Here is a 13784-nt window from a genome sequence, read left to right as displayed (position 1 = left end):
CGTTTACGTGGGGTGTAATCCCTCGTATACAAGCCCACACGAAAACTAGCCTACTCCCTTGTGTATTGGGCAGCCGTGATTTATACTAGAATCGAAAGTCATCATCTTGAAAGCGTTTTACCCCAATTACAGCATACCCTAGCTGCACGGATATAGACAGTAGATAGACAAAGAGCCGGTCATCAACACTTTATCACATATAGTCAATGAAAAATACATACATGTATATACATCTAGTTACATGAACATTACATGGTGCAATCTTAAAGGAGTTTATTAGCCACCAAGACAAAGACACAACTTCCGGGAAAACGACATAAATATAAGGTTTATTACATACAAGAGACAATTACAAAACGTTGCTGACACAAATATAATTTTATATACAGGGCGACATTTTTTTTACCAGGAAGCGCTATCTTAGCATGTAAGAAACAAAACGCTATATTAGGAATATGGTTATAAAGTGCAATATGTAAAAAGATCTACAGGAACTTCCTGCAGGCTTTTATTTCTTGAGCGGATGACTTCTATATTCCACTGAATACAAAAGATTCAACACGTTTCATTTACAAGTTTGAACCCTAAAATATCCACATTCATACATATACCCTGGGGAGTACATATACCTCTTATATGCTGTAGTAATGCTACACCATTTTTATATGTAAACATACACAAATAGGATAGTCATCTGTACACATACGGGGTGAGATATAACAAGTACAATGGCCCACAAGTATACTGTATGATTTAGCTCAGAAATAATATTATGGTACTGTACAACCCGCATACATTAAGAACAGATCGAGTCGTATGGCCAGCTTACCTGAAAATATACATTTCCTCCTCTATATTTCATTATAATAATTTTATTAAAATAAATATAAGCCAGGCATGCAGGTGATCAAAAAAAATCCGAGCGTATAGTAAGTATTTCGTGTGCATTTCGCCTTAAAAACAGATCCAATGAAATCCATAAGTCTTCACGAAACAGGGAAAACCCTAGGTGACATTATCTCTCAGCATATAAACAAAACACTATATCTGTGTTCCTTAGAACTAAAAACAAGAGGGAAAAGGAGAAAAAGCAGGCATACAGGTGAAGTACATGCGTACCACAGCGACTGATATCTGTGCTATCACTTTGTTGAAGCATACAGTCTCCATGGTTAAAGATGTATGGTTACACAATTAAAGATCAACTTTTGGTTACAAACATTTGAAAGCAAAAGCCTATTATACCTATGGACTTCTGATCAATGTCGAAATCTATTGATGACATGATTATATTACACACTCCGTGGTGAGATGTCATAGTTAAAATGTACAAAGTTGCATGTGCGCTAAATACAACGTGTTCGACGCCCCCAGAATACAGTTTTCCTGGCACATACTGAGTGTACTGTGAACATATTAGAGCCACGTTAGTACATGTGCAATAGAATAGAAACTTCAAGAGTGGCTTAAAACCAAACAAAGGATTAGTTACATGGTCATGTCACCCAATATTGTACAGAGAAAAATAGAGGATACACAGCGAAATTAGTGATTTAATTTTTTCATGGCGCGTATGTGTTTGTCGCAGAGCTCTGATCAGACTGACACCTCCAGGAAGTGGTCCACCTTTACCAGGGTAAAACCCTATAGGCTGTAGGTAATCCTATTCAACATTCATACCAGAACTGACCACAATGCCATCGGTGGAAATAAACCAATCAAGATAGTCCGTTCGTTTGTGTTTTAAAATAAACAATCAATGTCGTTTCACAGTTTCTGGGAGCACGCTGCAGTTAAACGAATGAAGGTCATCGTTTTCACGTGACGCGCAGTTTCTGAGACCACACTGCCCTGTGTAAAATAAACCAATGAAGGTCGTCCCTTTCCCGCGGTGCACATTTTCTGGAACCCCATTGCCTTGTGTTAAAATACACTAATGAAGGCCGTCCGTTAACGGTGATTCGCAGTTTCTGGGACCAGGTTGCCTTGTGTTAAAATAAACTAAGCAAGGTCTTCCGTTTCCGGTGATGCGCAGTTTCTGGGAAAACTTGACAATTTCTGCATCGTCTCATTCACACACTGTTGCGTATATATTTCTTATAAGGCCTGTGCGTTGTCCTTTTTACATACTGGTACTGCCTTATGGTGAACGAAGGCAACTGTGTTTTCTGGCTGATTTAAATCATAGTGATTTGATTCAATCTTTCAGTGTTAAAGACTTGGCTTGCCATATGTTCTCAAAAATTTATTTGGACTGCCAGTCCATGAAAAATGGCATAAACTTCCCCACGCGAAGATGTGAAAAAAGTAGCCCTTATCACTTCTATATTCCATCCACCTTTTCGTCTGGGAATAGATTCATCCACCTTGTCCTCTAGATGCGACTAACGCCCGCAGACTTTCCTCACACCATCCAGTCACTTCCTTGGGCACTTCGGTGAACTTTTTTTCAGCGAATATGTAGTTTACTTCTGGCTACGCCGAAGTCTTCCCCAATAGTTTGGCTGTCGGCGTTGTGCCGTTCGCCTCCATGGTTGGGTCGGGATCATCAAAAGCGAAGTCGTCATCCTCCGTGCGGACGTCCGAGTAGAAACTCTTGTCGTAATCCACGACTTCCCACCGACGTGTCACTCCACGCCGGCGCCGACAGCGGAGGAATATACACACGCAGCCTAGCAACAAAAACGCGGATAATGCTGACGTCAGACCAATGGCGATGCCCTTGTTGGATTTGATGACGTCTTTCACGTGTTCGATATATTGGGCTGCATTCCAAGAGGAAGAGGGCTCGTGAGCGACATGAGAGTTTCCGTGATTGTTTTGCACCAACCAAAAAGAGTCAATCACGTGGTTGTCAGTATAGGCCACTTGTTTCCAGTGAAGGTGTGTACTGTTGGTCACTGTAAGTACGCCATAGCCTTTGAACAAACCAGTCTTATTGGTCATACGGAAGGCTGTCCAAGGACCTGTTAAAGAGACCATACTTGGTTGAAGAGTTGAAAAAAAAAAAAAAAAAACTTCGAAAACACACTGATTATCGAGTTAGACAAACACGTGGATATATGCACTGATATATTATTTATGGTTTTGTGTACTACCCCACCCACCCTTTCACAAGGATTTCATGGTATATTGTGTCAATATACGTTCTCGTTGAATGGAAAAAAACAATTCTCAGTTTCATTTCTTCAAAACCTGTGACAATATTATTCTTTTCCCCAAAATCTCGCAACAATGTGATATGTATTACATGCAATGTCCACTTTTTTCCAGATAATGAGCCGAGTGGCATTTTTTGTCACGCTGTGTAGCACAGTGAGAAGTTCAATGCCACCATTTCCTGGCTAAGACGACGACTTTGTTGAGAAATTATTTTTCACTACACAAACGTTTTACCTGGTGCTCCTGTCATAGTATCAAGGCCAAATCCACTTCCGGCGGCTCCAGAGATGACAGTCACAGGAGCAGACGGGTTGCTGTAATTCATACTGGTTACTTTCCCTTTGTAGGTGGGGTAGAGTCTCTCATAGCTGTGCATATGTCCGTCCAGGAGAAGGTCCACCGAGTGTTGGGAGAAAACTTCTTCCAGACTGCCAACATGGATTCATCATTACATTCAGAAGCTGTGGTTGTGTAGGCTATGCGTAGTCTTCGTATTTTAACAGTGAAACTTTAGTCACGTCGAATAAAGGAATAACAATAGTATTAACTGCACCTGGATATTCGTTCTTCAGTGATAATGTGTGTTAGGCTTTGGTTTTGGGTATCAACAAACAACTGAATCGACTTCATAGATTACTATCCAAATGTCGATTGAACCGACCTATATGCCACGCCAATGCGTCGAAAAAGACATTCGTATAACAGCCGACAACCAATAAGGAAGTATATAAAGTACGAAAATAGGACGGAAAGAGAAGCAGCCACCAGTTTTCAATGACGTAGGAAAGACGCAAAGTATGCTCTAGACGACTGAGTGAAATAAGTATTCAACCTGTATACCATGCTACAATATCTGTTGCCGTTTTGTTTGGAGACTTATTTTGCGTTTCTCCAACGACCATTTCAAGGGCAGGACTTCCAACATTTGTAGACACACAAGTAAAACTATATATATGACCTATATTAATTTCAGATTTCATGTTTCTTCTAAAATGAAAAAAACGGATATCAGACAGGGAAATGCCAATGGGGATTAGGACTGGCTGGCTTTCATAACTTAAGAAGCAGTACTGTGTCTACCACAGTTAAAAAGTCATTACATTCTGAAGCTGTGATACAGCAGGCTATGTACTGTCTTCGTATTTCAACAGACTGAAAGGTAATGAAGGAATTAATCCATTAAATTCTTGTGGTGATGTGGATTAGGATTCGTAATCAAGACATTTTTTCACCGATTTTTCACAATCGATTGATAAGACAAAAATACAGAGTATTGCCCTGTGTAGAGTGAGAATTTGTACATGTAGCCGTGGAGGAGAATTGCGCTGTGGAAATGACTTCAAGTTTGGATTTTAATGCTTTCACTAGTATAATAAGGATACACACCTGTCTCTGACGTTGAATACTTCCGCATTGCAGTCGTGTTCATGTGTTGTGGAGCAGTACAATGGCTTGTGGCCAATCGCAATTATCCATGGTGTGCGAGCCCGATTCTTATTGGCCTTTGTCAGATCTTGTATCAGCCATTCACGTTGAATCCCAACGTATTTCGAGTCGCTCATATTGTAGACCTCTGTGTTGTAACTGTTAAAACATACGACCAAGTGAATATCATTCTGACAAGCTGGTAAACAATTTTGATAACTCTTCAAGAACTTAAATGAATGATCTTATTTGGAAATAAAGTTATTACATTGGTTGTACTGACATTTAACTTGCATCTTTTAACTGGAAACGCAATTCTGTATAAGAGAAACATTGTGCTTACCTTACAAGATGAACTGATCCAATATCGATGCTGTACCACATCTTATTTAGCGGAACAGGCCATTCTGTTGAGGGAGGGGAGAAACGATAGCGGTAATGGCTGAAAGTTTGCTGATTTGACTCTGAAACAGATATACACCAAGGATCAGTTCAGATCAATTTCCTTGTCATGTTATAGCAGCATGGATGCGTTAGCTGATTTTCTATGTCACAGAAATAAATATTTCACACTGCTTCAGAATTATGTTTAGCTTCGCAAAACCAGAACCCGAAGCAATATGCATGTATGTACCTAACACTTTTATAGGCTTCTGCCGAAGCCATTCTCATTGGGCCAATAATGGTGTATTTTCTCACTGGGACGATGCGTAGCTAGAAAAGTGGAGACAGGCATTGGTATAGTGTGTGACAGTTTACTTATATTGTAGATTTAAGCCCAATAAAACACCCAGTTATATGGAGCTTGGAGTAAAACAGATCAAAGGTGGTCAGGTGGAAATCACTGCGGGCCATACATATGGTGCATGGGTGGTCTCTGAGATGTAACGAAAGAGACCAGTCTTCAAACATGCGTAATAGCTGCAAAATGCCGCCAAAATCTCACGTTGATTTGCATCCATACACGCCTCTCCCAAGGTGAATGACCCATGTTTTGAGACAGAAAGTCAAAAATTTTACAGACCAAGCGACCGAGGGTCTTATATAGAACTGCTTGTCTCAGAGAAACATAAATAAATGAAAGAAGTATCTATGGCGTCATTGTAAAATGTTACATACAACTGGGATAAAGACAGACGTCTATAATAATCCCTGATCACACTGAAGTGATTTCTTGTTGTTGCCCAATCTAAGTTTGCCTTATACTCATGTTTCTTCCTTTTTTCACTCCTGAACAAACTAACTCAGTTCTAAATAAGCCTCTGGATGCCTTTTTCATGCTCGAATAAGTAGCTCTATATGTATAAATGCCTTATTCAGCGGTAAACATGTATACATATACATGTATACAATGACAATATGAAAGTGGAACAGCATATAGCAGATTCAGACAGAGTTGTCTACCATTATCTCCATGAGCGGGTGTATAGGCCCTCCCAAATCATGTATTTGTCTATTCGCATCCCACCATACAGTTTGTCGTTTGCAATGATAAACGTTTTTAAGTTGATAAGCGGAGAAATAAAAAAAATCGCCCACATAACACAACATAGAGGCAACAATTTATATCAGTTTTCATGCTTTTAACAATTATGGTAACACAAAATACCACATTTTGTCATTGTATTGCTTCCAATAAAACGCTATTACTTATCTTTCACTCATAATAGATTCCCAATGTATACAGACTTCCTCAGGGAATAATTTACCCTCTTTAACATGTGACCTCGGCCTATTACATATATGTGTTAAAGGGTATGCAGTAGACCTGCCCTCTCTGGTAAAACGTCGCGGACACGCTTACTGTCCGAGCCAAAACGTAATCTTTTTTGACCGGCTATTCATCTCAAACCCATTGTACGACACTTAAAATGAACATTTACAGTAAAGTAGAAGAAATCAGTAAGAACCATTTTAAATGAGAAAGAATTTCAGCGTCTTTCGTTTTGACAGCCGATGCATATGCATGTACTTGTACATAATACATTACATAGTCAGACAGATATGACCTAGGCTATTTTTCTTAGTAATTTGTGTATTCTGATTTTGATTAGTTCTTTATGGGATTCATTCAGAGTTTCTGGTTTTCTTTGTATCACTTAAATGCTTGTTCCACCCTCACATCGTAGCAGTTTTGTTTGCTATGTGGAGTATTTTCCCGGTCTTTATTCCATTTGGAACTTTTAAACTAAATGTTTTTTTAAGTTTTGCTATTATCGACCTGGGGCCGGCTCTACTAAGCAGACTGCGCCTGGTGTAACTTCCATGACAGCATATAGCGAAGGAATATATATGTAGTGATGACAAATGCTACTGACGCAGGGTAGAGACAACTTTGTATTCAGTTATTATATTTGATTGGTGTTTGACATCGTACTCGTAGCGACACAGGCGGCTAGCATTATGGTGGAAGGAAATCTGTCAGATTCCGGAGGAACCCGCACGTTACTGACAGACTGGAGAGGGGGCTAGCATGAGCGGTAATGGCTAGCATGAGCGATCATTCTGGTGACAGGCCCAGGGGTCACTGCGCCGCGTTGGCACGCAAACCTCCTCGGCCACGGAGGCTCCCGACAACTCTGTAAGCCGGGTCCCTGTAACGCCCTTTCATGGTTTATGAATGTTGAAATCTTCACGCTTAGATTCACTAGCCATTTATGCATCAACTTTGTCCAAATCTCCTGTATATACTGCCCAGGAACTTTGAGGTTATAAAAACTCTAGGTCTAGAAATCAATAACCATGCATGCACACAATTTCGCTTCATAGCTGATTTATTACTCTTTCATTCCTTTTTTTTTACAAAAAGCATAGCATAAAAGAGATGTTACCGCTATATGTGAAAACAGAATATTGACAAAGTCACAGTGTATGACCTATACTTAAGCTAGTATCCTATAGCTTTAGTCCTTACAGACTGAAATTGGTATGAATGGGAAGACTGCATGCTAACCACGTGACCACGTGTAATCTCACGTGCAATACTGTAACTACGTGAAAATCAGTCAACAACAATAACAAAAATGAAAAAAGCAGTACTATCATACATGACTCAAAAAATGATTTATGGTCCGATTTGTGCTGAAGCTAACAACACGGTTTTTAGTTTGCACATTCAACTCAAGTATACAGATGATAAAAAATAACATGCAACAAGATATAAAGTAATGGGAACACCCGCCTTATAATATGTCGGCCCCAAGATGTGTAAAAACACACCATTCTTTGCCATGACGTAATTCTTGTGGATTATGTCATTGCTTTACAAGCACACATCATTCTCTGCTATTATGTTGTATTCTTGTGGATTATGTCATTGCTTTACAAGCATACACCATTCTCTGCAATTACGTTGCAATTCTTGTGGATTATGTCATTGCTTTACAAGCACACATCATTCTCTGCAATTACGTTGCAATTTTTTGTGGATTATGTCATTGCTTTGCAAGCACACACCATTCTCTGCTATTACGTTGCAATTCTTGTGGATTATATCATTGCTTTACAGGCACACATCATTCTCTGTTATTACGTTGAAATTCTTGTGGAATGTGTCATTGCTTTACAAACACCTCATTGCTTTACGGGCGCAGCTGTACAGAGACGGTCACAGATAATTAGTCATTGACTTAAAAATCTTTTACACATCGTAAGGTATACGCCAATATGTCTTCCTTCATTCATAGTGACAAATGAAGAAAGATTCGTGTTCAGATTTCAATTTCAAAATTAGAAAAAGAAAGTGAGGCAAAAGAGAGTGAGGGATACAAGGAACGTAAAGTATAGGAAAAAGTGAGACATAAAGAGAGTGCAAGGAACGTGACATATAGGAGACAGTGCGGTTTACGAGACAGTGAGATATACGAGAAAGTGAGATATATGAGAAAGGTAGGGATACAAAGAACGTGAGGGATAGGAGAAAATGAGGGATAGCAGAAAGTGAGAGATAGGATAAGGTGAGACATAAGATAAGGTGAGGTATAAGAGAAAGTTAGGGATACAAGGAAAGTTAGGGATACGAGGAACGTGAGGGATAGGATAAAGTGAAGCAGTACCCATACTGCACATTACAGGCCTAGAACCATATGCATACAGCACTCTCTTAAAGTTAACACCTCCAAAAGCGTTAACCTTTTCTAATATGCAATGCGAATGAATGACTTTCAGAAGATAAATAAAAGAGGCTTTAACATGAATATCCCTAACGGTACACGATATACTCTAGGAACATTGTAAAATCGCTGTCCCTGTGAATAAATGAAATGTGTAAACAGTTCTGAACAAGCTTTGTAAATATTATAAGCACCAGATCCTGGGAAGACAAACTTTCTCTTTGTTAATATACAAATCTCAAATGATAAACGAAAATAATTTGAAGGATCAGGTTACACGAAGAACTGCCTAATAATCTACAGGACTACGACCAAATTCTAGCCCAACCACCTTACCATATATACAACACTAAATCCTTCCACCATATGATTAAATGAAAGCGTCATATATCAAAACTGTTTACAGGTAAGAATCCTCGTAAAAAAAAAGCTGTGAGATAGCAACTGTCATAAATTATCAGTTATCACAGGCCATTCCACAAGCAGTAATTCAACCCCGTCTAAAGCCTGGACTACTTTATCCGACATACAATCGAAAATACCCACCGGCTAACTTCCAGCATGCATATTGTGTTCTAATTCAGTGTCGTAATTTAAAAGGCGATTTTCATCATACAAACATGTGACCTATCGAACACTATACAAATTAGCCTCAAGTGTTTTGCCTTTTAAGGATAACCCGGAATCTGCAATTTCCTATCTGACGAAACGCAAATAAAAACAAAAACAAATACGCAGCTAAATATTGCACTTTTAAAAGATTTGGTGACCAATTTTGAAAATAATGACAATAAATTCTAAGGCTATTTCAGACATGTATACATACATCAAAATCCACCATACGTCGCGGAGGTATTTACAGTGGCACAACCTGGGCCCACATTCACAAAACTTTCGTGAATCGAGTTGACAAAGCTTTTCTCCTCAATCACGTAGCTTTGTACTATTTCAAACTTCCAGACAACTCCTTTAAACAAGATAAATAAATAACTTAAATAACAATTGATCGGCAAAGTATTCTGAAAGAGAACCCTGGTTTTATTCGTGGTGCCTTCAGTGTCGTTATAAATACGGTGTTCTGATTCTAATCAATTAAAAAAAAGCTTGGCATCTAAAATCACACCAGATTGGTACTATTGATGAGCACCAGCGTTCATAATTGCCAAAATGCATCCATATATTCAACAAAGGCTAAATGCAGTTGGATATCACTGATAAGACACCACAATGAACTACACACTTTTGTGGAGGCTTCTGTACAATATGAGTTCATGAACTCGAAGTAAGCAACTCTCCATTACGCCAGCTGAACCGCACTGCCACCCTAAGTTCTCATTTAAATGGATACAGAGTCGGTCTTGATTGGTTGACAGTGGAAATAAGATTTCCTGGGTTAAATTCTCCATTTGTAGCAACGTTTGAATATAAATTCAGGTTAGGTCTTGACCTGCCTATCTCTCACACCAGCCAATTAGAAACGATTCTGTATCCCTTTAATTCGTTGTGTGACGTTCTACACAGCTTTATCAGACAGAATGCACATAAATAACTGATGCATGTTGGGAAATGGCTTGATGTATGGCCAGGATAATTAAATTCATCATGGAAAACGTACGCAATCTTTCCTTCACATCAGTGCATTCCTAACTGAGAATCGCAAAGTACATTATATTATTGTTACACGAGTTGTTTCTGTTTGTCCACAGTACGGTTCAGCTTTAGTAATAGAGAGTTGCTCCATTAGTGATAATGATCTTCTGATGATACATACAACCAGTAGAACATCGGCACTTGGGTGATTCTTCCTGAGCTCTATCGGCTCACTTCAAACACGAGTTTATCAGAACTATGACAGTGTAAAGTCTAGGTCAGTTCAAACGCTACACTGTACTTTTGCTTAGCAGCTTTGATGTCGGCATAGTGCCATTGCCATCCAAGTGTATTTCCGTCTCGTCGCAGGAGAAATCATCCTCTGCAGTCTTGACGTCAGAGTAAAAACTCTTGTCATAGTCTAACTTCTCCCACCTCCTTGGAGACGACTTGCGCCGACGACACCGGACAATCACATACAGACAGCCAATCAAAAGTAACACGGAAACGGTGGAAGCCACGCCTATTGCTACTGGTTTGTTGGATTTTATGATTTCTTTCACATGTTGGACGACTTTTGTAGCCTGTTGTGAGAAGGTGTTGTGAGTTTCATGAACTGATGGATTTGATCCGTCGTTTGTCTCACTATGTTCATCGGGAGACACCGTAACAAAGCCGCCATGACGGCCCTGTGAGATCCAGAAGGAGTCTAATTTCTTGTCATCCACGCCAGAGATCTGCTCCCAGTGTAAGTGGGTTTCGTTGACCACAGAAAGAACACCGTAGCTGTTCATGGAATCGTTTCCTATGCGGACTGCTGTCCAAACACCTAGCCAGGTAAAAAGAAAATTGTACTTTTATGAACTTTGGCAACCTGTGTACAACACTTGAACGCATATTTGTCATAGAATACTGTCGTAAATACGTATTTGCAACAATGTTCCAAATGTAACACTGTGGGATACGTCAGACGAAAGCTTTCATGTACAATGCACGTTAATAGATACAAATATTTAGGAACATGCGACCATGGATTTATATATATAGTTATTAATTATTAATTAGTAATATCAATTATTCATGAAAGTAACAAAAATTTGTTTTGTGACTGAATTATCATAGGATCTGCGCCATTCTACACTTCTACCATGTCTTGTTTTTTAAGTTACCTGGTTGGCGTTCCATGGGGTCTACTCCCTGGGAACCACCGGCAGTACCACTGATGATGGAGACGGGCGCAGTGGGGTCCGTGTAGTTGTCGGCGTGAACAGTTCCTTTGTACGTCGGCCATAGGCGTTCATAAGAATGCTGTTGACCGTTCAAGATCAAATCCACGGAATACTGGAAAAATAGGTCTTCCAAACTGTGGAATGAACAAAAACAGTACAAAACTCAATACTGCACTTAGGTGATGTGAAACAAGGATGATATTCAATGGGAACTATATACGTGGACAACGTCAGAAATATACTTAGCATTTGTCAGATTTGTCTCAAAATTATTGGCAGGATCTATTGCAAACAAATCTAGTCAGTACGACAGTTTGCCTCTTTACCTACAAGATTGCACTAGTGCTTATAAAGCAACACTTTGGTGCACTTCAGATACCTAGCGGCCAGAGGGAATGATAAGATAAATGACGAATATTAGATACCATTTATGGAAACTCAAACGTTTATAGTTATAATAAAATAAACCCTGGGAATCGTAAGGAATTTTCTAAAACATTAAAAAAAGCGTGGCTTACTTTTTTCGAACGACTGAGTTTTCTCGGGTGCAGTCGTGTGCGTTGGAATTTGAGCAATAGAAGGGCTTGTGAGCAAACGCGACAATCCAAGGCACAGTTTCTCGGTTCTCTTTGGCCATCTGGAGATCGCTGACCAGCCAGTCATGCTGAAGGGCGATATACTGCTTGTCTGTCATATTGAACACTTCAGTGTTGTAGCTGAAAGAGGTGGGAAATTTGTTAGGGAAATTTTCGTAAGGTAAAATAAGAGATACTGCGTTCAAAACATTAATAAAAGTGAAAAAGAAGTACTTTAAGAAATGGTCATGGAAAAGAAAAACGTGCGAGTTAGGAAGTCCTATCACCCACCTGATCAAATGTACTGGTCCAATATCGATGCTGTACCACATGTTTTTCAACGGAATGGGCCAGCCTGTCGTAGGGGTGGAAAATCGGTAACGGTAGTGAACAAACGTGTCTTGGGCGACTTCTGAAAGAGGACAAAGACCGATTGGTGGCGGGCACATGCTGGGAGACTAGTCTTAACACGAAACGTTCCAACCTTTCAACACAAGATTCGTGCGGAACGCTATGTCACGAATCGCCCCCACTCCTTATGCCTAACAAATACTGTGAACCGTTGTACTGGAGGCTAGTTTCACCACGACGCAAGCCACTGATGACACGACATGATCTGACGCACAAGCCACAAATGGGCAACTTGTGTAAGATATCTCTACCTTGAAAAAAAAAAAAAACAGCGACGAGGGAACAAGTTCTTTTTGTCTCCAATCCCGCATGAATAGTCTCAGTGAGAAAAACTGTTTCTGAACAAAGGCTCTTAAAGCCAATAATAATTTCAGATAAATGTTTCTGTCAGGCAGGGCGATGTATCATCTATTTAACCAGTTATAAATGATTTCTTTCTTTGAATTAGTCTTTCATTTTCTCTTCCGGGTATGATAGATCTTAAAATAGATCATTATCGGACCTAACTAAAACGAAAGTTCTATATTTTGAAAAAAAAACTTACATCTAAATTTTCTGAGAGTGTGTACAACTTAAGGAGAAAGTTTTTGGAACATTATTATTCCAAGACTAATTTTGTATTGCCAGTTGTGGATTCGGTTGTTTTTGAATGTTCAGTAAGTACCAATAGTGCACAGGATGCAAAATGACCATAGATTTCTTTCTTGTAGCTGATCTGTCCCATAATGTTTTGTACCCATATTCAATTTATGTATATAATTCTGAAGTCCAGCATAGGCCTATTTCCATGACAAAATCCCCTCCCAGCAGAACAAGTCGTGGTCTATGTATAAGTCTAGCTGGCTTACTCCAGATATCTTGTCTGTTCCAACTGGGTTCAAGACAAGGCACCCAATCAGCCGTCCAACAAAACATCCCACACTCACCAACATCAATAACCACCATTAAGCAAGCAACACAGAAAGGCATCCCATCTGGACTGTACATAAACAGTATTCAATGACTTGAACTTTTGTGATATTAGCTTGGAAGCAAAAGGTTAAAAAGGAAATGAAAATCGTACTACCAATTCCCATCGCTAAAAAAATGGAGACGTCGCACGATTTAATTCAATACTTGGTATTGTCCAAAAATACAGTTTATTTGCCGGGGCCGCGAATCGTGTTATGATAGAAGAGCTCTTGAAAGGATAATGAAATATTATCGAACAGTCGTTCAGCCATGGCTTTGATCCTAGTCAGACCTGGGAATACGAGAGTCATGTTTAGAACATCTTTATA

General features: G+C 39.4%; 1 protein-coding gene across 2 annotated transcripts in view; it reads right to left on the bottom strand.

The window, feature by feature from the left end:
* Window positions 1–310: 310 nt before the first annotated feature.
* LOC135474916 (acid phosphatase type 7-like) overlaps window positions 311–13784 on the bottom strand; it is a 49068-nt gene continuing 35594 nt past the window's right edge. Inside the window, exons 6-9 of one of the 2 annotated variants that reach the window (XM_064754602.1) lie at window positions 4931–5051; window positions 4549–4746; window positions 3397–3590; window positions 311–2966 (exon numbers count right to left, since the gene is read on the bottom strand). In XM_064754602.1, coding sequence (XP_064610672.1) covers window positions 2476–2966; window positions 3397–3590; window positions 4549–4746; window positions 4931–5051 — 1004 coding nt within the window. In that variant the 3' untranslated portion in view covers window positions 311–2475. Of the gene's footprint in view, window positions 2967–3396; window positions 3591–4548; window positions 4747–4930; window positions 5052–7419; window positions 11119–11458; window positions 11653–12036; window positions 12235–12384; window positions 12506–13784 lie in introns of those variants that run through there. The other variant, XM_064754601.1, reaches the window with a different exon arrangement.

Source organism: Liolophura sinensis, chromosome 9 (genome assembly GCF_032854445.1).
Source record: "Liolophura sinensis isolate JHLJ2023 chromosome 9, CUHK_Ljap_v2, whole genome shotgun sequence".
Taxonomy (NCBI): domain Eukaryota; kingdom Metazoa; phylum Mollusca; class Polyplacophora; order Chitonida; family Chitonidae; genus Liolophura; species Liolophura sinensis.
The sequence above is the reverse complement of the archived record's forward strand: the minus strand, read 5'-3'. Positions and strand labels throughout refer to the sequence as shown.